This window comes from Corythoichthys intestinalis, chromosome 10, assembly GCF_030265065.1.
Source record: "Corythoichthys intestinalis isolate RoL2023-P3 chromosome 10, ASM3026506v1, whole genome shotgun sequence".
Taxonomy (NCBI): Eukaryota; Metazoa; Chordata; class Actinopteri; order Syngnathiformes; family Syngnathidae; genus Corythoichthys; species Corythoichthys intestinalis.
This window is the reverse complement of record NC_080404.1, coordinates 43456084-43478896: the sequence shown is the minus strand read 5'-3', so window position 1 is coordinate 43478896 and position 22813 is coordinate 43456084. Positions and strand designations below refer to the sequence as shown.

Below are 22813 nucleotides of genomic sequence, written 5' to 3'. Positions count from 1 at the left end.
AAAAGTGAAAGTATGAATCCAAAAATTGTACTGAAGTACAAGTAAAAAAGTATCCACTGAAAAGAATACTCAAGTAATGCGTACCATTATGAGTAAATGCTTATTTTTGTTTCTTTTTTTCTCTTTTAAACAATGGTATTTTTTTCTCTCAGCACAAACTTATCTATATGAACTGTTGTTGTTATGATACTGTACAATACAGTACACATAAACACTTTAAACCAAAGAAATTTTAAAAAATAAAATCATTGAGAGGGAAAAAAAGAGACTGAAATCAAACATTATTCGTCCAAAGAGCATGATTGCCCTGTTGTGGACAAAATAGTTTGTAGTTTGACGGCTAGTTCCCTCTTAGTTACTATTATGAAGTTAAAATGATCACATCTCCGGTTTTCCGTGGTCAGTCGGTGCCAAATAAAAACTGGAAGAGAGGTTTAAATCCGTGCTTTCAAGTCATGTTGAGGGCAGCGCTCTATGTCAAATACTTCATTTTTACGGTGCTTTAAAGACAGGCTGGCATGATCATAGAATGGCAAGCTTGTGTCTGATTGGTTTAATGGATTGATGTGATTATTGTTGCGATGTCTCATTGGTGAAATTAGAAGCACTACTCTTAGCATCGCTGGCAAAAATAAAATAAATAAATCTAATATGTAGAATAAAGAGGAAAAATGTAACGACTCTTGTGTAGCCGAAAGTAGCCGAGTAAGAGTAGCGTTTTTTTTCTCCCCACAAATTTACTCAAGTAAAGTAAAAAGCATGGCTTAGTAAAACTAGTCTTAGAAGTACACTTTTCTCAAAAAGTTACTCAGGTAAATGTAACGAAGTACATGTAACGCATTACTACCCACCTCTGTCCATGAACCACCAAATGTTTGTTTGTCATGTTCAACAAAGCAAGCATCTATAAACAACGAATGTCACGGCAAGGTCTTTTTATCTTTCATTTGTTAAATTATTTTAAGTCAGTTATTCTGCCATTCTATTCAAATCATTTTTCCAATATCCAAACAAGGACTATCCGCACATGAAAAGTGGAATTTCCCCAAGCCAATCTTTTATAACATTTACAGTGGGGCAAATAGGAATTTAGTCAACCATCAATTGTGCAAGTTCTCCTACTTGAAAAGAATAGCGAGGCCTGTGATTGTCAGCATGGATAAACCTCAACCATGAGAGACAGAATGTGGAAAAGAAACAGAAAATCACATTGTTTGATTTTTAAAGAACTTATTTCCAAATTAGAGTGGAAAATAAGTATTTGGTCACCTACAAACAAGCAAGATTTCTGGCTGTCAAAGAGGTCTAACTTCTTCGAACGAGGTCCGACGAGGCTCCACTCGTTACCTGTATTAGTGACACCTGTTATAACTCATTATCGGTATAAAAGACACCTGTCCACAATATCAGTCAGTCACACTCCAAACTCCACTGTGGCCAAGACCAAAGAGCTGTCGAAGGACACCAAAGACAAAATTGTAGACCTGCACCAGGCTGGGAAGACTGAATCTGCAATAGGTAAAACAGTTGGTGTAAAGAAATCAACTGTGGGAGCAATTATTAGAAAATGGAAGACATACAAGACCACTGATCATCTCTGGCGTCAAAATGATAACAAGAACAGTGAGCATAAATCCCAGAACCCCAAGGGGGGACCTAGTGAATGACCTACTGAGAGCTGGGACCACAGTAACAAAGGCTACTATCAGTAAAACAATGCGCCGCCAGGGACTCAAATCCTGCACTGCCAGACGTGTCCCCCTGCTGAAGCCAGTACACGTCCAGGCCCGTCTGCGGTTCGTTAGAGAGCTTTTGGATGATCCAGAAGAGGACTGGGAGAATGTGTTACGGTCAGATGAAACCAAAATAGAACTTTTTGGTAGAAACCCAGGTTCTCGTGTTTAGAGGAGAAAGAATACTGAATTGCGTCCGAAGAACACCATACCCACTGTGAAGCATGGGGTGGAAACATCATGTTTTGGGCCTGATTTTCTGCAAAGGGACCAGGACGACTGATCCGTATAAAGGAAAGAATGAATGGGGCCATGTATCGTGAGATTTTGAGTGAAAATCTCCTTCCATAAGCGAGGGCATTGAAGATGAGACATGGCTGGGTCTTTCAGCATGACAATGATCCCAAACACACAGCCAGGGCAACAAAGAAGTGGCTTCGTAAGAAGCATTTCAAGGTCCTGGAATGTCCTAGCCAGTCTCCAGATCTCAACCCCACAGAAAATCTGTGAGGGAGTTGAAAGTCCGTGTTGCCCAACGACAGCCCCAAAACATCACTGCTCTGGAGGATATCTGCATGGAGGAATGGCCAAAATACCAGCAACAGTGTGTGAAAAGCTTGTGAAGAGTTACAGAAAACGTTTGACCTCCTTTATTGACAATAAAGGGTACATAACAAAGTATTGAGATGAACTTTTGGTATTGACCAAATACTTATTTTCCACCATGATTTGCAGATAAATTCTTCAAAAATCAAACAATGATTTTCTGTTTTTTTCCCCTCACATTATGTCTCTTATGGTTGAGGTTTACCCATGTTGACAATTACACGCCTCTCTAATATTTTCAAGCGGAAGAACTTGCACAATTAGCGGTTGACTAAATACTTATTTGCCCCACTGTATCTCGCGTCCAGTTTTTGACATTTTTATAACTTAACGGTTATTGACACTGATGCAGTGGCCTATTCTTCCACATGTATGTTTACTGAGTCCATGGACTCTGATCGGGAGGTCTACCATTCATCAAACTGGTTTTCGGTGGTCAGACTAAATAAACATCTAAATTGGCACTCCTATGCTCACATGGCAATGTTAAATGCCGTGGATGCATTGAAATATACTACTGTATGCAGCCCTGTTTTTGACATTGTTATTGCTTATTCATTTATTTTGCATGTTTCATGGATAATGTCTTAGCTGTAGTTTCAGAGTGTTATGAGGGTATTATTCTGCAATTATTAGGCCTTCAAATGGATCAATCAATTAAGCAATTTTAGCTGCTTACGCAATCGTATGGTGACATTACTGTGTCATTTGCCATCATTAACTTTACTGACTAGTCAAGCTTCTGTTACTACATTATTCATGTTGAAACTGACCCAGTAATGACTCATCAGTGCATTAAAAGGAGCTTCTTCACAATACAAAGCACTCGACCCTATGTTTGGTTTAGGGCACGCGTCAATACGATGACGAGCGCATTTACTGAAGGTGTAAAAGGGTACATTCACATGAGAAGCTTTGCGATCAATATTGGCATTCATGCCACACCTTTTTTTAAAATCAGGTATTCCAGGTTTGCTTGTGGGGTCCATCGCTCTGTCTAACATAGATCAGCTTAATGTTTAGCTCAAGATACACACATATACAGACACACACACACACACACACACGTGCACAAAGGATTAAAAAGCCACACGGAAACACATACGTTGCCTGAGGATGGAGGCGAGAATTCTACATGAGAGGAGAACGCAAGGTGGTGGTCACTCAGGTGAGTTATGGCTGTTAATGACAGGGAAACTTATACATGTAATGACTGCTCATGTTTTCACTTGGTGACAATATAGCATTTATTGGCACTAGCGGAAAATCAATTGATGGAGCTTGAATACATTCTATTGAAGTTAACTGTATTCCAGGAAAACACAATTTAGATATGTGAACAAGGAAATATGTTTTAGTATTGGAAGATCTTGTTGAGTCCTAAATGTAGTAAGGCTTATTCTAAGTCCTATATTCGATAAACTGACCAACTGTCTGGTTAATCCCTATTAGAGAGGGTGCACTAGTGTGTCAGTCCTTGAGAGTTGAATGCCTGTATACAGTATGAAAATGCAATAGGGAAGTTTTGGATTGAAATTTACATACTAAAAACTTAAATGTGTTTTTATAATTTTTAAGTTCCTAAAAACAATCATAGACTTCATATTGATATTAACGGGTCACATCTGTCATACACTGCGCCTTGCCTTCAAGTAAGGGGCCTGCCCACATGAAGAGGAGTAATTCTCAAACACACGCACGCAGCGATATAACGCCAGCTTTAGGTTGAAAAAGTACGAAGCTGTACCGCGTACGAATAGGAAGGATTGTCTCAGGAGTGATTTGTTCAAAGATTCAAGGAAATAATTATAGTTTTCGTTCCATTTTGAAACTGTGAAAAAAAAAATCAATGGGAGAAATTAGCCACAACAGTATTGGCGTCATAGTCCGTAATATTAATGTAAAATACATGCTAACTTCACGTTTTGTTTTTTTTTGTGTGTTTTTTTTTTTGCTTTTAACCAAGAATCGACTTTTATGTCCATATCTATGTATAAAGAATTCAGGGATTTAAGCATTTATTCACACGAATTTTCAACAGAAAAAGCTCTTTGTTTTCATAAAGCAGCCGCAGCGTTTTCGACATATTTACGTAAAATAAATGCTAACTGCCCGGTTCTTTGCTCTTTTAACAAAAAAATAAATACTGTTTCACGTCCATATCTATAAAGAATTGAGGGATTTACGCATTTATTCACAAGAATTTTCAACGAAAAAAGCTCTGTCTGTCTGATAGTCCACAAGGTCAACTTTGACGGCCACGCCAACAATGCAAGCCCCCTATTAATCGGCCTTGTGCCCCATCTTCCGTCAATATCATTATGAAGTCTATGATATTACCTTTTAAAATTTATTTTAAAAAAAACACAGAGGCATGTATCTCCATTTAAACTAACGTAATTCTCGGACTATAGGGCGCACCTGACAATAAGCCGCCACCAACCAAATTTAACACAGCATTTGTTCATTTGTCTTTGTTTCCACTCGGTCAGCTTTGATGGAGATAGGCTCCCTATTAATCGGCCCCGCGCCCTGTGTCCCGTCAATATCATTATGAAGTCTATGAAACAACACATAATAGTACCGTAATTTTTGGAATATAAGCTGCTACTTTTTCCCCTCCGCTTTAAACCCTGCGGCTTACAGTCCAGTACGTCTTATACAGTGGGGCAAATAAGTATTTAGTCAACCACCAATTGTGCAAGTTCTCCTACTTGAAAAGATTAGAGAGGCCTGTAATTGTCAACATGGGTAAACCTCAACCATGAGAGACAGTATGTGGAAAAGAAACAGAAAATCACAGTTTGATTTTTAAAGAATTTATTTCCAAATTAGAGTGGAAAATATGTATTTGGTCACCTACAAACAAGCAAGATTTCCGGCTGCTAAAGAGGTCTAACTTATTTGAACGAGGTATAACGAGCCTCAACTCGTTACCTGTATTAATGGCACCTGTTTTAACTCATTATCGGTATAAAAGACACCTGTCCATAACTTCAGTCAGTCACACTCCAAACTCCACTATGGCCAAGACCAAAGAGCTGTCGAAGGACACCAGAGACAAAATTGTAGACCTGCACCAGGCTGGGAAGACTGAATCTGCGATAGATAAAACGCTTGGTGTAAAGAAATCCAACTGTGGGAGCAATTATTAGAAAATGGAAGACATACAAGACCACTGATAATCTCCCTCGATCTGATGCTCCATGCAAGATCTCACTTCGTGGCGTCAAAATGATAACAAGAACGGTGAGCAAAAATCCCAGAACCACACGGGGGGACCTAGTGAATGAGCTACAGAGAGCTGGGAGCACAGTAACAAAGGCTACTATCAGTAAAACAATGCGCCGTCAGGGACTCAAATCCTGCACTGCCAGACATGTCCCTCTGCTGAAGCCAGTACACGTCCAGGCCCGTCTGCGGTTTGCTAGAGAGCATTTGGATGATCCAGAAGAGGACTGGGAGAATGTGTTATGGTCAAATGAAACCAAAATAGAACTTTTTGGTAGCATCACAGGTTCTCGTGTTTGGAGGAGAAAGAATACTGAACTGCATCCGAAGAACACCATACCCACTGTGAAGCATGGGGGTGGAAACATCATGCTTTGGGGCTGTTTTCTGCATAGGGACCAGGACGACTGATCTGTGTAAAGGAAAGAATGAATGGGGCCATGTATCGAGATATTTTGAGTGAAAATCTCCTTCCATCGGCAAGGGCATTGAAGATGAGACGTGGCTGGGTCTTTCAGCATAACAATGATCCCAAACACACAGCTAGGGCAACAAAGGAGTGGCTTCATAAGAAGCATTTCAAGGTCCTGGAGTGGCCTAGCCAGTCTCCAGATCTCAACCCCATAGAAAATCCGATTAGGCCGATAAGGTGCATGTCTTTAGTAGGGTTGTTAAAGTATTGAATTATATTGATGCTGAAATGCTGTATTGGGATACGATATTTGATTACTCAGTTACAGTATCTATTGGTTTTTGGGCTATCAGAGGTTGTGAATTTTGCTGTCATGAGGTAAATTTGATTCTGCACGACTCAATAGTAATGGAGGATATTTTTGCATTTTCCCTGTTAACTCATTGGCTATACTGACTGCCTTGACGTCCAATCCATTTGAAGTGGGGGGTTTGCGAGCGAATGTGCATTCATTCACTGCTACCCACCCACTTGAAATGGATTGGCTTCCACTAGTCATAAACTCTTTTCAAGCGTTATAATTTTTCGTGAACCACAAGACTGGACGTCTATCATCGTCCAGTGGCACTGAAAGAATTCCTACAGAAAAAAATATTTCATTTTTACTTTAAATTCATGTAGTATCGAAAATGGTTCGTTTTTTTAAGAATAGATAACAACCTGAAAATATGATAGTATCGCGACAAAAGTAGTCTCTAGTAGTCTGTGACTATACCCTTGGTTTATAGTTCAGTGCAGCTTATACACGAAGAAATAGTTTTCTTGTCAAATTTGGTAGGTGCTGCTTATAGTCCATTGTGTCTTATCTATGGACAAATGCCGTTTTCGTGTCAAATTTGTGGGGTGCAGCTTATAGTCTAAAAATTACTTCACTTTTTGAGTGTCATTTGGTGTTCTATCTCCGTTTGCAATTACATCCACTCAGTTCAGTGAATAATGTTTCATCTTGTACTTCACCACCTCATGTTGCACTAACAAAACATTCTTGGCAGCAGGACATGTTGAAGACCGGGAAGAAGCAGAGCTTTCTGAGAGGGTCTCCACTTGTTCTCTCTCGGTTCTGGCTCGTCTCTATGTGTATGCATTGCATGGCTGCTTTTGTGAAGTGACTTTCACTGCTGTGTTGGACTGGTACAGCATCCAGGACCAGAGGATGATGGGATACAGCAGTCTTTGGGCGCTGCCAATGTATGCCACTGCAATTTACCTCATGGAGAGACTGAGAGGTTGGCTGCTGACTCATCATCAACCGCTGTCTGTGCGTCTGATAATCTACACGCTGTTCATCTACTTATGGGAGTTCAGCTGGGGGAGCGGGCTCAGGCTGTTGGGGGCTTGTCCCTGGGACTACTCGCATTACAAATACAATCTGAGAGGACTGGTGACTCTGGAGTATGCGTTACCTTGGGCTGTTGCAGCCTTCATCGCTGAGCAACATGTGATCAAAAACACTCTCAGGATAAGAATGTGCAATTGAACAGCTATTGCTGCCATCTAGAAAAATGAGCTTCCAACAGCTGCTACCAACCAAAGAACTTAAAACGCATTTTGGAACAAACCACAAACAAAAAATATTGTGAAACATTTTTCTTTTTTAATGAAGTGTGATTTTGAGGACTTAACTTTCTACATGTGATTGGATTCTAACTACATTTGTGTCATTATTGTTCTAAATAAAAATAAAAATAAGGGTCCTAGTCAAAGGTAGTTTTCTACATTTTCAGCCATTGTAACAATGCAAACAGAACGTGATTTTATTAAAAAGTGATTGTATAAATTGCAGATCTTGAAAGTGAATTCTTTGAACGCTGCAAGCAGTAAAATTTTATCACTGAAAAAGACAAGTTTGTATTGTTTTGAGTAAGATTACCGAAATTTAGCACCAACATTTTAACCAGAGTGATAGTCCTGGTCCCATTTGATTATCGATGCTCGCACCTACAGTACACAGGACCAATCTCATTTTATGACCAAGTTTTACAGATTGAGACACATTGAGCTAATTCCAAAAGGTATGCAATTGTAATTGTATTTTCTAATACAGTACAGTTAAAGCAACAATAAGTAACTTTTCAGTTTTGGTCGATTTTAGCGACGCCGGTGGACAAAAGCGGTGGTGTTATCCCATGAGGACCAGCGCACACTCGCACAGTGTCGTAAAATCATGATTTCCCTGTCGCCTGCAGATGGATTAAACTACATTTCTGTTTCCAGCGACTATGTGAAGGATAAATAATAATAAGTTAATGAATCCGGTCATCGCTAAAGAATAGCATATGACGATTAGCAACTGTGTGGCTAAGCCCCCCGCTCCCCCACCTCGTCAGCGTTGACCAGTTAAGTGTGTGTGTGTGTGTGTGTGGGGGGGGGGTGAGGCTCAGACCAGCGAGTGTAAATCAGCCCAATGTTCATTCTTGAGTTTCCAGGTAGCCTCTCTTTTTTTCCCCCTCCTCGGACAAAACTTTTTGTCCCTTTTGTTGCTCTGCCATCCTTGCAGAATTCTGTCTTTATAATGAATGGGGAAAGGGGGAAGTTACGTATGCCGTAAAGCAGTCAGCACATTTGTAGTTTTTTGTGTGGCAGGGTTCCTGCCATCCCCCTCAAAGTTAATTAGTGCTGGTGAAAGCGATACAGACCCCCTCAAGATTAAAAAGTGGTGTCATTTAACTAGTTGTCAGTCGACATATCATCACACATAGACTTCATAATATATTGACAAGACACAGGGAGCGAGGCCGATTCATAGGAGGCCTATCTCCGTCAAAGCTGACCGAGTGGAAACACAGACAAAGAGCTTTTTACATTGAAAATTCTTGTGAATAAATACCTGAATTCTTTAAAGATAAGAACGTAAAACAGTCTCGATTCTTGGTTAAAAGCAAAAAAACGGGCCGTTATCTTTTATTTTACGTAAATACGTCAAATGTGATGCTAGTCCGTAAGCCAATGTGGCTGCCCCCTAATCACAACAAAGAGCTTTTTACGTTGAAAATTTTTGTCAATAAATCCCTGAATTCTTTATAGATATGAAAGTAAAACAGTCTTGATTCTTGGTTAAAAGCAAAAAAAACCACGTGCCGTCAGCATTTATTTTACGTAAATATGTCAAATGTGATGCTAATCCGTAAGCCAATGTGGCTGCCCCTTTATCACAACAAAGAGCTTTTTACATTGAAAATTCTTGTGAATAAATCCCTGAATTCTTTATCGTTATGGCCGTAAAACAGTCTCAATTCTTGGTTAAACGCAAAAAAACGGGCAGTTAGTATTTATTTTATGTAAATATGTCGAATGTGAAGCTAGTCCGTAAGCCAATGTGGCGGCCCCCTAATCACAACAAAGAGCTTTTTACGTTGAAAATTCTTGTTAATAAATCCCTGAATTCTTTATAGATATGAATGTAAAACAGTCTCGATTCTTGGTTAAAAGCCAAACCCCCCCCCCCCAAAAAAAACAGGCAATTAGCATTTATTTCACTTAAATATGTCAAATATGATGCTAGTCCGTAAGCCAATGTGGCGGCCCCCTTATCACAACAAAGAGCTTTTTACGTTGAAAATTCTTGTGAATAAATCCCTGAATTCTTTATAGATATGAACGTAAAACAGTCTCGATTCTTGGTTAAAAGCAAAAAAACGGGCGGTTAGCATTTATTTTACATAAATATGTCGAATGTGATGCTAGTCTTTTAGTGAAAGTGGCGCCACCTTAGCACCACAAAGAGGTTTTACGATGAAAATTCTTGTGAATAAATGCTTAAATCCCTGAATTCTGACGTAAAACAGTCCCGATTCTTGGTTAAAAGCAAAAAACCGAGTTAGCTTCTATTTTACGTAAATATTGCGAAGTAGGACGCCAATGCTGTAGTGGCTAATTTCTCACAATGTTTCAAAATCCATGCATGGTACGAAAAATATAATCATTACCCTTGAACTGATACAAATCACTCCTGAGACCATCCTTCCTGTTTGTATGCGGTACAGCTTTCGTACTTTTTCAACCTAAAACCGGTGCGTGCGTGTGTTTGAGAATAACTCCTCTTGATGCCAGGTGTGGGCAAGCCCCTACCCGAAGACATGGCGCAGTGTCAGGGCCCCTTGTCCCATCAATAAATTATGACGTCTATGCATCACAAATGTTATGAAAATATTTTATAAAGGTTGAAAAGTTACATAGTGTTGCTTTAAATATGTGTGCAATTTATGTCTCAAAAACCTTTTGTTTAATAATTTCGAGTTTGCTTTATGTTGAAAGTGTCATTGGTAGGTATTATCAGGGTCTTTTACGCTCTGGGTTTTGAACCACAACAAGTGCAACAGCCGCCTCATGTCTCTTCCACTGGTACCTGTAGGAGAGTATACAAAGACTATGCATTAAAAATAATAACTACTGGTACGATTTATCTGAATATTATAAATAGTTAAAAAAAAACCAAGTCAAATAATAACTTACTGGGTGTGCTCAGGAATGAGTAAACTGTCTCCAGCAGAGAGATTAAACTCTTGAGCATTCATGGTTACCTGTGACGATCCCTCCTAAAAGTGAGAATGAGGGGAGATGTTGAGTTTAATAAATGTCTATACTACTAATTTAATTTTAGCTAATTGTATTTACTTTATTGTCTGGAAATAATACAATAAACTTAAAACATAATGCATTGTTTGAATCAGTGGTGTTACCAGGATGCCAGGTGTGGGTGGGCATTAGTCTTACCTGGGGGGGGGGCTACAATGCTCAAGTAGGTCGAAATCCAGCGTACGGCTACTGCACCTTAAAACGTTTTGTTTTCTCCTTGAGATAACTGTTGTTGTGATTTGGTCTAAACAAATAAAAGTTGATTTGATTTTATTTGACTTAGAACACATCCATAACTGAACAGTATGGACATGCAGGTGACAATATTTTCTTTAGGTAACCAATTTTGGTTCCTCGGTTTTATTATTGTTATTATAGTAATGCTTTGTTCCGCAGCCACCTTGAGCTCAATTTGACCCCCTTAGAATGCTTTAAAATGCACCAAAATCGGCAGGCAGGTCAAGACAGGTGCAATCTTTGATACCGTGTAAAGACAAATTCCAAATACAGGGTGACCCAAAAAAAAGTTTACACTCAGTTGACTGTTTGTTTAAAAGCCATTGAAACATATCTAAATAGTTTGTCATGCTTAAGTGATTCATTAAGGTCACTCAATGCAGCTGGTAATCTCTCGTCTCTACAATTCCTGTGCTTCTGCTGAAAATGAAGAAAACTTTTGCTGTACCTGAATTGCTGCGTGCCGGTCTGACACCTACTGAGATTGCAGCAAATCTGAGAATATCCAGATGTGCAGTCTACAAAGTTAAAAAGAAGCTGAAAGATACTGGAACAGCCTCACGAAAACCTGGGTCTGGAAGTGGCCGATCTGTGCGGACCAAAAAGTTGATTGACAAAGTGATATGTGGCCACCCCACAGTCCAGATCTCAATCCCCTGGATTATAGCATATGGGCAACTGTGGAGGACAGTGCCTGTAAGAAGCTACAAACTTCTGTGGCAGCCTTGGAGAGGTCCATTGTTAGATCTTGGGAAAAGATGACAGCATCCTACATAAAGAAGACCTGTCAAGCATTCCGCAGGCGCCTGGAGGCTGTTGTGTCACTTAAGGGAGGACACATTGAAAAATAGAGTGTACTGTACATGTTCTTTACAATAATGTATAATTTGTGATTAAATTCTAATTCTAAGATGAATAAACATGGCATTTAAGTTGTATTATGGCAGTGTAAACTTTTTTTTGGGTCACTCTGTACACTATGTAGCGTCCCCATTCTTTGTGCCGCCGACGATTTGAACCCTACTTCGACCCACTCGCAATGTTTCAAAACTCACCAAACTAAACAGCCAGGTGAACACTGGTGAAAACTTTGATAAAATGTGAAAAAAAAAAAAAAAAAAATCAAAATATGTGTAAATGTGTGTAGCGCCCCTAGGAAAAAAACAAAATTTCATTTTTTTTTTTTTTTTTTTTTCGTGGTAACAACGCAAAGGTTAAAACTTAGAACACAGCAGTACTCTAGTACCGTATTGGCCCGAATATAAGACGGCCCTGATTATAAGACGACCCCCTCTTTTTCAAGACTCAAGTTTGAAAAAAGACTTTTTGAACACCAAATTAATTTTTATACAGAAAATAATTACAGTACATCCGAAACAAATGATTATAACAATATATTTGAGAGAAAAAGCATGTTATTTTGCCTCATTCAAATCTTAATATCTGAACATTTAAATATGTAAACTAAAGTGCAATCACATTCGTAAATGAATGGCTTCTGGTTTTTGAAATGTAGATAAACCAATCTAATCTGATAAAACAACAAAATTGCAATAACCCCATTAACCATCAAAGTGAAGTCTAACCGTAACTCTAGTCTTGAAACAAATCTGAATAAGGAAAAACATTGCAATAAAATAATGCAAACTGTTTAAACTAAAGAGTAGCCGAGATCTGTCATGACAGAACATCGCGTCAATGATATCTGGCGCCATCTAGCGTCGTGAATGGGGAGAGTAGCTGAGATCTATCATGACAGAACATCGCTTCAATGAGATCTGGCGCCATCTAGCATAGTGAATGGGTATAATGTCTAGACCGCGAATATAAGACGACCCCCTCTTTTTCAGTCTTATTTCAATGCAAAAAACACCATCTTATATTCGGGCCAATACGGTATATGAATGGGATACAATACGCGTTTTCTTTGGGTGGGCAGAGCGTGTCCGTGGGTGGGCACTGCCCACCCCTGCCACCCCCTGGTAACGCCACTGGTTTGAATTGACATCTACAAAAGGTACAATGTCTAAAATCCTTCGTACAATTTCTCTAAAATGCGAATGTTCAAAAATCTACTTTCACCAAGCAATTTAGTGTTCATGCTTTTATCCAGAAACAATGGTGAACTGTTTGACACAGAACCATCCGATAACTCACAGAACATAACAACATCAAATAATAATAATAATATAGTACATCTTATTTATAGAGCGCTTTTCATGACACTCAAAGACGTCAAAATGCGCTTTAATAGAACATACCAGTTGCCAAATCCATATATCACTTTGTGGCAAGGATACATCAGACAAACCAGGTCCATATATGGTTGCCTGTCAGGGTGAGAAGCAGAAGAATTATTTCATGACAAGACAAACTTTTTAATGTTATTATTTGTTATTAATTGTATATTCTATTTTGGTGTTCAATTGTGTTTATAGTGATGAAAGGTTCCATTCCCGACTGACAAGGTTGCAACGTTGTACCTCTGTCTCAAACTGAGCCCCGAACATGTTAATAGGGTTGCTGCCACTGACAAGGAATGGCTTTTGTTTATCCAGCCAGGACTTGAAGCAGAATGGTAACATCACATTCATGTTGTTCATCTGGAATGGAGGATCCATGAAGACTTCACCTAATGTAAAAAAAAAATCTAATGGTAATGAATAGAGCTGGGAAAAAATATCATCTGGCGATATATTGCGATCCTGAATGTCACGATCCAAGCATTGATACTTTTTTATGAGTATCGATACTTTAGATACTTGTATTGTGCTGTGCCGACGCAACGCCTGCCACAAGCCAGCAAAATAGAGATGTCCTGATCATAAGCGAAGATTAAGGGGGCCCGGGGGAGCTATCCCTGATGGCCGAAAATGTCATTGCATGTAATTGACTTTCCAATACACTGTACATGAATTTAAAGTTGACTTTACCGGTAAAATGTTGTCTATAAAAGTTGTAAAGCAATAAAACAAACAACAAAAAAGTATTCTTATAATGGGTCAAAATTAATTTTCGAACAGATCTTGTGACTAGCACTTTAGAGACGGCCATTTACAGTGGGGCAAATAAGTATTTAGTCACCCACATATTGTGCAAGTTCTCCTACTTGAAAAGATTAGAGAAGCCTGTAATTGTCAACATGGGTAAACCTACACCATGAGAGACAGAATGTGGGGGAAAAAAATCAGAAAATCACATTGTTTGATTTTTAAAGAATTTATTTCCAAATTAGAGTGGAAAATAAGTATTTGGTCACCTACAAACAAGCAAGATTTCTGGCTGTCAAAGAGGTCTAACGAGGCTCCATTCGTTACCTGTATTAATGCCACCTGTTTTAACTCATTATCGGTATAAAAGACACCTGTCCACAACCTCAGTCAGTCACACTCCAAACTCCGCTATGGCCAAGACCAAAGAGCTGTCAAAGGACACCAGAGACAAAATTGTAGACCTGCACCAGGCTAGGAAGACTGAATCTGCAATAAGTAAAACGCTTGGTGTAAAGAAATAAACTGTGGGCCCAATTATTAGAAAATGGAAGATATACAAGCCACTGATAATCTCCCTCGATCTGGCACTCCATGCAAGATCTCAACCCGTGGCGTCAAAATGATAACAAGAACGGTGAGCAAAAATCCAAGAACTACACGGGGGGACCTAGTGAATGAACTACAGAGAGCTGGGACCACAGTAACAAAGGCTACTATCAGTAACACAATGCGCCGCCAGGGACTCAAATCCTGCACTGCCAGACGTGTCCCCCTGCTGAAGAAAGTACACGTCCAGGCCTGTCTGCGGTTCGCTAGAGAGCATTTGGATGATCCAGAAGAGGACTGGGAGAATGTGTTATGGTCAGATGAAACCAAAATAGAACTTTTCGGTAGAAACACAGGTTCTCGTGTTTGGAGGAGAAAGAATACTGAATTGCATCCGAAGAACACAATACCCACTGTGAAGCATTGGGGTGGAAACATTATGCTTTGGGGCTGTTTTTCTGCAAAGGGACCAGGACGACTGATCTATGTAAAGGAAAGAATGAATGGGGCCATGTATCGAGAGATTTTGAGTGAAAATCTCCTTCCATAAGCGAGGGCATTGAAGATGAGACATGGCTGGGTCTTTCAGCATGACAATGATCCAAAACAGACAGCTGGAGTGGCCTAGTCAGTCTCCAGATCTCAACCCCATGTGGAGGGAGTTGAAAGTCCGTGTTGCCCAACGACAGCCCCAAAACGTCACTGCTCTAGAGGACATCTGTGGGGAGGAATGGGCAAAAATACCAGCAACAGTGTGTGAAAAGCTTGTGAAGAGTTACAGAAAACGTTTGGCCTCCGTTATTGCCAACAAAGGGTACATAACAAAGTATTGAGATGAACTTTTGGTATTGACCAAATACTTATTTTCCACCATGATTTGCAAATAAATTCTTTAAAAATCAAATAATGTGATTTTCTGGTTTCCCCCCCCCCACATTCTGTCTCTCACGGTTGAGGTTTACCCATGTTGACAATTACAGGCTTCTCTAATATTTTCAAGTCGGAGAACTTGCACAATTAGCGGTTGACTAAATACTTATTTGCCCCACTGTACTTTGCTTAACTGAAAAACACCTCAGGATAGAAGAAACAAGATGGACATATAACCCCTAGCAAAAAGTATGGAATCACCAGTCTCGGACGAGCACTCACTCAGACATTTTATCATGAAGAACAAACTCAGATAAAAAGCTTGAAAAAAATAATGAATTAGTTCAAATGTGCAACTCTTTAGCATTCAGAAACACTAAAAAAATGAATAAAAACATTGTGGTGGTCAGTAAATGTTACTTTTATAGAGCAAGTGCAGGGAAATAAATAAAGAATCACTCCATTCTGAGGAAAAAAATATGGAATCATTAGAAACAAACAAAGAAATAACAATCAAAACACATCTCTAGTTTTTTGTAGCACCACCTCTGGCTTTTATGACAGCTTGCAGTATCTGAGGCATAGACTTGATGAGTATTCTTCATCAATTTGGTGCCAACTCGCTTTGATTGCAGTTGCCAGATCATCCTTGCAGGTCGGGGCCTTGCTGTGGACCATTTTTTCCCATTTCCACAACAGGTTTTCAATAGGGTTGAGATCTGGGCTATTTGCAGGCCATGACATTGACTGGATGAGTCTTTCTCCAAGGAATATTTTAACAGTTTTAGCTCTGTCGCATGATGCATTGTCATCTTGGAAAATGACAAACATATTTTCAATTGAAAGCTGTCTAAAATTTCAATGTAAACTTGTGCATTTATTGAAGATTTAACCACAGTCATCTCCCCAGTGCCTTTGCCTGACATGCAGCCCCATATCATCAAGGACTGAGGGAATTTTGATGTTTTCCTCAGGCAGTTATCTTTGTAAATCTCACTGGAACAGCACCAAACCAAAGTTCCAGCATCATCACTTTGTCCAATGCAGATTCTTAACTCTTGACAAGGTGATGATGCTGGAACTTTAGTTTGGTGCAGAATTACGATTGTTTAAACGGCGATACATGCCTCTGTGTTTTTATACATCTTAAAAGGTAATATGTAGAAGTATCGCAATTGAATAATCGCAATACGTATCGGATCGCCACACAGGATCGTGACAAAAGCGGATTGTCACAGCCCTAGTAATGAAATGCTGAAAAAGGCAAATAAGTGCTTATACTGTACGTCTTACTTGGATCCGGTTTTCCCGTCTTGTACTGCATTGATGACATGAACCTGAAAATAAGAAGGAATTTACTTTGAAAAGAATGCGTAGAGTGGATGATCATAAAACGTTTTTCTTACTCTTGAATTATTGGTACCAGTTGGGTTCCAAGATCCTCGCAGTAGAACCATTTCTCAAACAGGATGTCAGTTGTGTTGTCAACATAGTACCTGAAGAAATCAGCACATACTCATGTCTATACGGTGACTTGGAACCAGATAAAAATACGTACATGCACATTGTCAAATGGCAAACTGAAATCATGTGATATAAAATGCATGGAAATTTAAATGATGTCTTAATTAGCATGTTGGATGCATCACCTGAGGCAGTCAGTTTCAGTAAGTAGGCGTTTCCTCTCCACCACTAGTCCTACAGTGTTGGCTTGTCTCTGAGGAGAGTGGGGAATCCGAGCGGGCAGCAGAAACATCTGAAAATGGATAAGATTGTTTAAAGACAATCGTTATAAATGTAAAAAAAAAAAAGAAAATGCTATCTGTATTGGCTCGATTTTGTTGAACATGTTCCGATTGAGCCAATTTATCATCATTGTAGGATGATATTTCAATTCTAAAAATATCCCTCATAATTTGTGTTCTCCATTTCATATAATGTTTGTGTAAGAATCAAGTATATTGAAGGTCACCTCTCCTTCCTTGATGTGAACATCCTTCCTCTTGCCATTTTCAATCACCTTCAGACACATGTCTCCCTTCACCTGGTAGAAGAGCTTTTGGAAATGGAAATAAAAAATACACCACATACAGAGTGTTTTATTTGCATAAAAAAATAAACTTTTTAGATAAGGAGAAAAGTTCTCTCTATCAAATGAGTTTACGAAATAACCATTACTGAAAAAATTGTAAATTAGTACATACTTCCTCCCCTTCTTCTATATGGTAATCCTTCCTTGTATTTGGCCCTCCAACAAACATAATGTTTAACTGGGAAAAGTGCCTGAATGAGATAAAAACAGCTCATGTCTTGAAACAAACAGCAGTTAACCAGTTCTCAACGATTGTGGCTCTGAAATCTTCTCAGTAGTTGCACAGTATTAAATATATACAGTCCCTGACAAAAGTTTTGTCGCTTATCCATTTTGTAGAAACAATTGCTAATAACCTGACTTTTAATTATTCAATTGGTTTCAGAAATGGCTGATATGAAAGCTGAGACCCTCCCAAATGATTTTGAATGTACAAAAATATATTTATTACCAGGCCCGGATCTAGGTTTACCCACCAGAGTGGGCACTAAGAAATCTTGAGGGGGCACCCCCAATGCAGGCTTTTTTTTTTACCCACTGCATTTCTCCGGGCTTGGGCCCGGCACAAGTAGGACACTGGCTTGTGTCCCGTTTAGGCGGCATTAATTTTTGGGGCTTTATGTGTTTTTTTGTTTTGTTTTGTTTTTTTCATTCATCTATCTACTTATTCTCGCAGTCGGCGTGATGTCACGATGACATCATCTCGCATAGCAACGTGTCGCCATTTTGAGATAGGGGCACGCACAGGTAAATATCCGTAGACAAACGTTGTCTGAAATGCAAATATTTCAGCTGTGTTTTGCATCTTTTTTTCATAAAAACGTCTTAAACATGACTTATTATTATCACGAGTCACTGCCGACAGACGCGAAGAGGCAATACAATTTCAAATTAGCGTGTATTGGCCTGTAAATCTGACCATACAAAGTCACAGCTGATAGCTGGATAAACAATCCAAAGGAATTGCCTGCAGTGGAGTTCGGAAACATCTACAACTACCTCATAAAGCAGGGGTGGGCAAACTATTCCACAAAGGGCCCCAGTGGGTGCGGGTTTTTGTTGCAACCCATTAAGAGGACACCTTTTCACCAATCTGCTGTTTTACAAGTGCAATCAGTCGATTGCAGTCAGGTGCTTCTCATTTCTGCTGAAACCACATTGGTTAAACTATCTGTGCTGGGTCAGTTCGAACAAAGACCAGGACCCACTGCGGCCCTCGAGGACCGGGTTGCCCACCCCTGTCATAAAGTCACCCAGTAAGTTCACCTTTATCAATTACGTGGAATATGTACTGTGTGGAACTAAGAAAACTGGTAGTATACAGTATACCGAGTGATTATTTCTGCCGTAACCGGTAATTCTCCTCCAAGCGTTATTTAGCCTTGAACACGTCACGAAATACCAAACAAAAAACCAATTCCCACCAGGCCAATAAAATACCGATTGACCGATCAGAGCAGTTCACGGCAAAAGAAAAATAACGCTTTGCGAGTTGTCGGTTACGGTAATAATAGCCACTGCCTAGTCTATTGAATCCTAGCAGCTAATTGGGGGGGGAAAAAAATCGATTAAAGTGTTGCAGTGTTGGAAGTAACGCCGTTATAAATAACGCCGTTACGTAACGGCGTTATTTTTTCAGTAACGGGGTAATGTAACTAATTACTTTTTCCGCCGTTACAACGCCGTTACCGTTACTGACGGTCAAAAGCGGTGCGTTACTTACTCTTAATAAATTGAAGAAACTATCAGCCGTGTCGAGTCGACTCTCTGCTCTGTTGATTTGTCATCCAAGACTTGGGGTGCGTTCAGGTTCGAGAATAGCGCACGTACTTCTGACTCCAAGCTGTTTGTCCCTGCTCATTCAATTAGACAATGCTTTCCAAAAGTTTGGTAACGTTTCTCTGTTTGCTACACCTGATGCTAGCCTCGTTCCCGTCTCCCACTGCCAGCCAGCAATAATTCTGCTTCCATCTTGAGGACGGCAGACTCTTTGAAGGTGACGTGAATTGTCGGGAAACGAGCCTACCTAAATGCAGCCCCTCGAGAGATGCGATGGAAGTGATAGGCTGAGGGTTAGAGTCATGTGTCGTAGTAAGCCAATCAGAGCCGGTGATTTCACAAGCAAAACGGAACAGCGCGTGCGGCAAACACACACACGCAAAACAGATGCACAGGGTCGGATGGCAGAGCATTCAGAAGAAAAATTGTCCTTTAAGAGGTGGAGATATAGACACTATTTCAAGTTTGTCGAAATTAAAGGAAAGAACCTGTATGTAATATGTAATTTATGTCCCGGGGCAAGGCTTTTGTCGACGTCTGTGGTAAGCAATTCAAATCTGCTGAAGCACCTAACAAGTTAACTACCTGTCTTTCTCTATTCCACTGACTCGAATACTGCTCAGAAAATTTCAAATTCTTTGACATACAACAAGTTCTTTTTAAAGTAACGGAAATAGTTACTTTCGCTGGTAACTAGTTACTTTTACTATAGAGTAATTCAGTTACTAACTCAGTTACTTTTTGGAAGAAGTAGTGAGTAATGTAACTAATTACTTTTTTAAAGTAACGTGCCCAACACTGCTCACCAGTAATAAAATGTCGGCTGCAAACGTAAATGTCCCCGGATTTAGGTTCCCACTGGCTAGAATGGTCCACGGAACCGTCTTCTTTTACTGTTCCTCGATTGATTGCTTTCAGCCAATTGCTTGTCCTTTTCTTCTCATGAGGAAGAATTAAGAACTTCAAATGCGGCTCCGAACTCTTCCTTGTGTGACAACCCGCAACACGGCAACTTTTAGTCATTCCGACGGAAAAAAAGACCGGAAATAAGAAAAAAGTTGAACGCGTTTGTACCACAATGCACGACAGATCAACTGCTTGTGACTCGTGTTTTGCCCCCATTTCAATACGGTGACGCTTTGTTATGGCTCGTGACGTCATTAATGCCCGGATGTCCGACTGCGAGAATGTGTCTGGAGGAGAGAGAGGAAGTGCGCGGATAACAAACGAGGTTGGAAAAACAGCTTGCTTTGGTGATTGCTTGTTCGGCGTGGTTGCGGTCAACAGTAACCGTTAATCCTGCAATAAAAAAGTAGGCGAGACCAACTCTCCGTGCGTTCTCTATATCCAGTGCGACGCTACAATAGATATTCCCTACATTTTGACTGGGTGGGCACGACTCACGTCTGGCCCCATTTATTACATTGAAAAAATATTTATCATTTAGTGACAATGATTTTAGCACCACCAAACTTCACTGTTTTCTGAGTGAATCTCAGATCAATGCAGGCTCCAGTAGGTCTCCTGCAATATTTGCGGCGACTGTGGTGTAATTCAATGGAAGATTCATCTGAAAAATCCACCTTTTGCCACAATACAGTGAAGTTTGGTGGTGGCAAAATTATGGTCTTGGGTTACATTCAGTACGAGGGTGTGCGAGAGATCTGCAGGGTGGAAGGCAACATAAATAGTCTGAAATATCAAGAAATCTTAGCTGCCTCTTACATTCCTAAACATAAAAAGGGACAAATTCTGCAGCAGGATGGTGCTCCATCGCATACTTCAATCTCTACCTCAAAGTTCCTCAAGGCAAAGAAGATCAAGACCCTCCAGGACTGGACAGCCCAGTCACCAGACATGAACATCATTGAACATGTCTGGGGTAGGATGAAAGAGGAAGCATGGAAGACGAAACCCAAGAATGTTGATGACCTCTGGGAGGCATGCAAGACTGCTTTCTTTGATGTTCCAGATGACTTCGTCAATAAATTGTATGAATCCTTGCCGAAGCCCATGTAAGTCATATAAAATATTAAATTTGGATCTCACAGCACCACTACTTAATTCGCTTATGTTATGTAACATATTTTTGTATTTGAAGTACATTTTTTGTTTAATTTTCACTCTACTTTATGTAGGCGACAAAACTTTTGTCTTGCCAAAATTTGACCTCTATGTCGTCATTAAATGATCAATCTTTTTTCAGTGAAACAAATATATTTTTGTACATCAAACATCATTTGGGAAGGTCTTAGCTTTCATATGAGCCATTTCTGAAACCAATTGAATAATTAAAAGTCAGGTTATTAGCAATTGTTTCTACAAAATGGATAAGCGACAAGACTTTTGTCAGGGACTGTATATTGTTAATTAATTAAGCACAGTTTACTCACATGAGCTTGTTGCACACTGGTGGCAGGAAAGCATTCTGGTTCTCTGCTAACCACTTCTCCACATTAACAAGAAGATGACAATTACTCATTATTCGAATCAAAGTGTGTGATCCTACTCCTGCGTTATGCCACTCTGGCCTCTTTTCCCTAACTACATCTACTGACTATGAAAGTCCAAAATGCAAAAGTGGGAGTAGGCAACTAGGAGGAGTTTTGTCACGGTGAAAGGTCACTTGCTGTTTATAATGAAGTCACTTTTTCTTACTTGGATCAACCCAGTTGTTTTAAAAAGAAAAAATGAAGAATAAGAATTTACTGATAAGGGAGAAAAAAAGATGTCTTTCAGAATTAATTTGATTTTTCCTTAGTGCACAGTATGATTAGATTTTATCCACCCAACTCGTTGGCCGCCATTGACGGCCTATCCATTTTAACTGGGAGGGACTGGTCGGTAATGAAATACAGTGATCCTTCGCTACCAGGTCCATGACGGCTTTTTTTTTTTCAATAAAAAAAAAAATACAGATGAGCTGTCCAGATCCGATCATGTAGTCTTACTCTCCTTCCTGCTCCTTTTCTTGATGAGGCAGTGCTCCACAGTTGTTTATTAAAGGTAATGATGATTGACAGACATTCTTGCCAGAGATGCTTGGAAGCCAAAACTTCTAAGCGCTGCATGTGTCAATCATCGTTTAACTTGTCAAACAGTTACTCTGCCAAATCATTTTGCGTAAGGGGCAGTTTACATGGCGACTCTACGACACCAAGACGCAATGACTGTGTTGCGGAATGGCCTCGCCTTTATATGGTGTCGGCAAAAACAGAAGGCGAAGATGCAAACCATTGAATCCGGGCTCCAAAGTGGAAGGATTCGATTGCGGGGGCTTTAGGGGGCTTGCTCCGCATGCATATCAATGGAAAGCTCCTGCGCCGATAACGTCAGCACTCGCGCACGTCGCAGCGGGTGCTACTAAACATTATAAACAGCAAATACGGAATGTCGACTTTAATTTACTGTTTTGCTAATATTTTTAATTTAAACATGCTGAATGTTTCCATTTTTGTGCCTTTTGGAGCAAAAGAAAAATGTCATTGCTTGGAGTGGGCGGGTATGTTGTCTTCCGGGCTGAGGAGGTTGTTAGGGTCAAAGTGCATAATTGGCTGTCGCCTTGTAAATGTGCATTGCCCCCTAGGGCAGAATACTACATCGTTTTCACGTGGAATTGCGACATTGGTCAAATGGAGACGGAACCATATAAATGCAAATTTGAAATTTTTCATATTGT

At 39.8% G+C, this 22813-nt stretch overlaps 2 protein-coding genes across 3 annotated transcripts; one reads left to right on the top strand and one right to left on the bottom strand.

Moving 5' to 3' along the window:
* Window positions 1-3181: 3181 nt before the first annotated feature.
* On the top strand, window positions 3182-9476 carry LOC130922732 (transmembrane protein 229B-like). 2 transcript variants are annotated; one of them, XM_057847700.1, is made up of 2 exons: window positions 3182-3507; window positions 7038-9476. In XM_057847700.1, exons 1-2 carry the CDS (start codon window positions 3456-3458, stop codon window positions 7517-7519), a joined length of 534 nt encoding a protein of 177 aa, XP_057703683.1. In that variant the 5' UTR covers window positions 3182-3455; the 3' UTR covers window positions 7520-9476. The 2 variants fall into 2 exon arrangements, with proteins under 2 accessions (XP_057703683.1, XP_057703682.1); XM_057847699.1 differs by having other exon boundaries at window positions 7035-9476.
* Window positions 6658-21694, bottom strand: haao (3-hydroxyanthranilate 3,4-dioxygenase). Its single transcript, XM_057847692.1, has 10 exons — window positions 21528-21694; window positions 17468-17546; window positions 17236-17319; window positions 16913-17019; window positions 16670-16759; window positions 16557-16600; window positions 13338-13486; window positions 13116-13184; window positions 10495-10577; window positions 6658-10387 (listed from the first exon to the last, which is right to left on the bottom strand). The coding sequence occupies exons 1-10, from the start codon at window positions 21614-21616 to the stop codon at window positions 10315-10317; spliced, it is 867 nt and encodes a 288-aa protein (XP_057703675.1). The 5' UTR covers window positions 21617-21694; the 3' UTR covers window positions 6658-10314.
* Between the last annotated feature and the right edge of the window lie 1119 nt (window positions 21695-22813).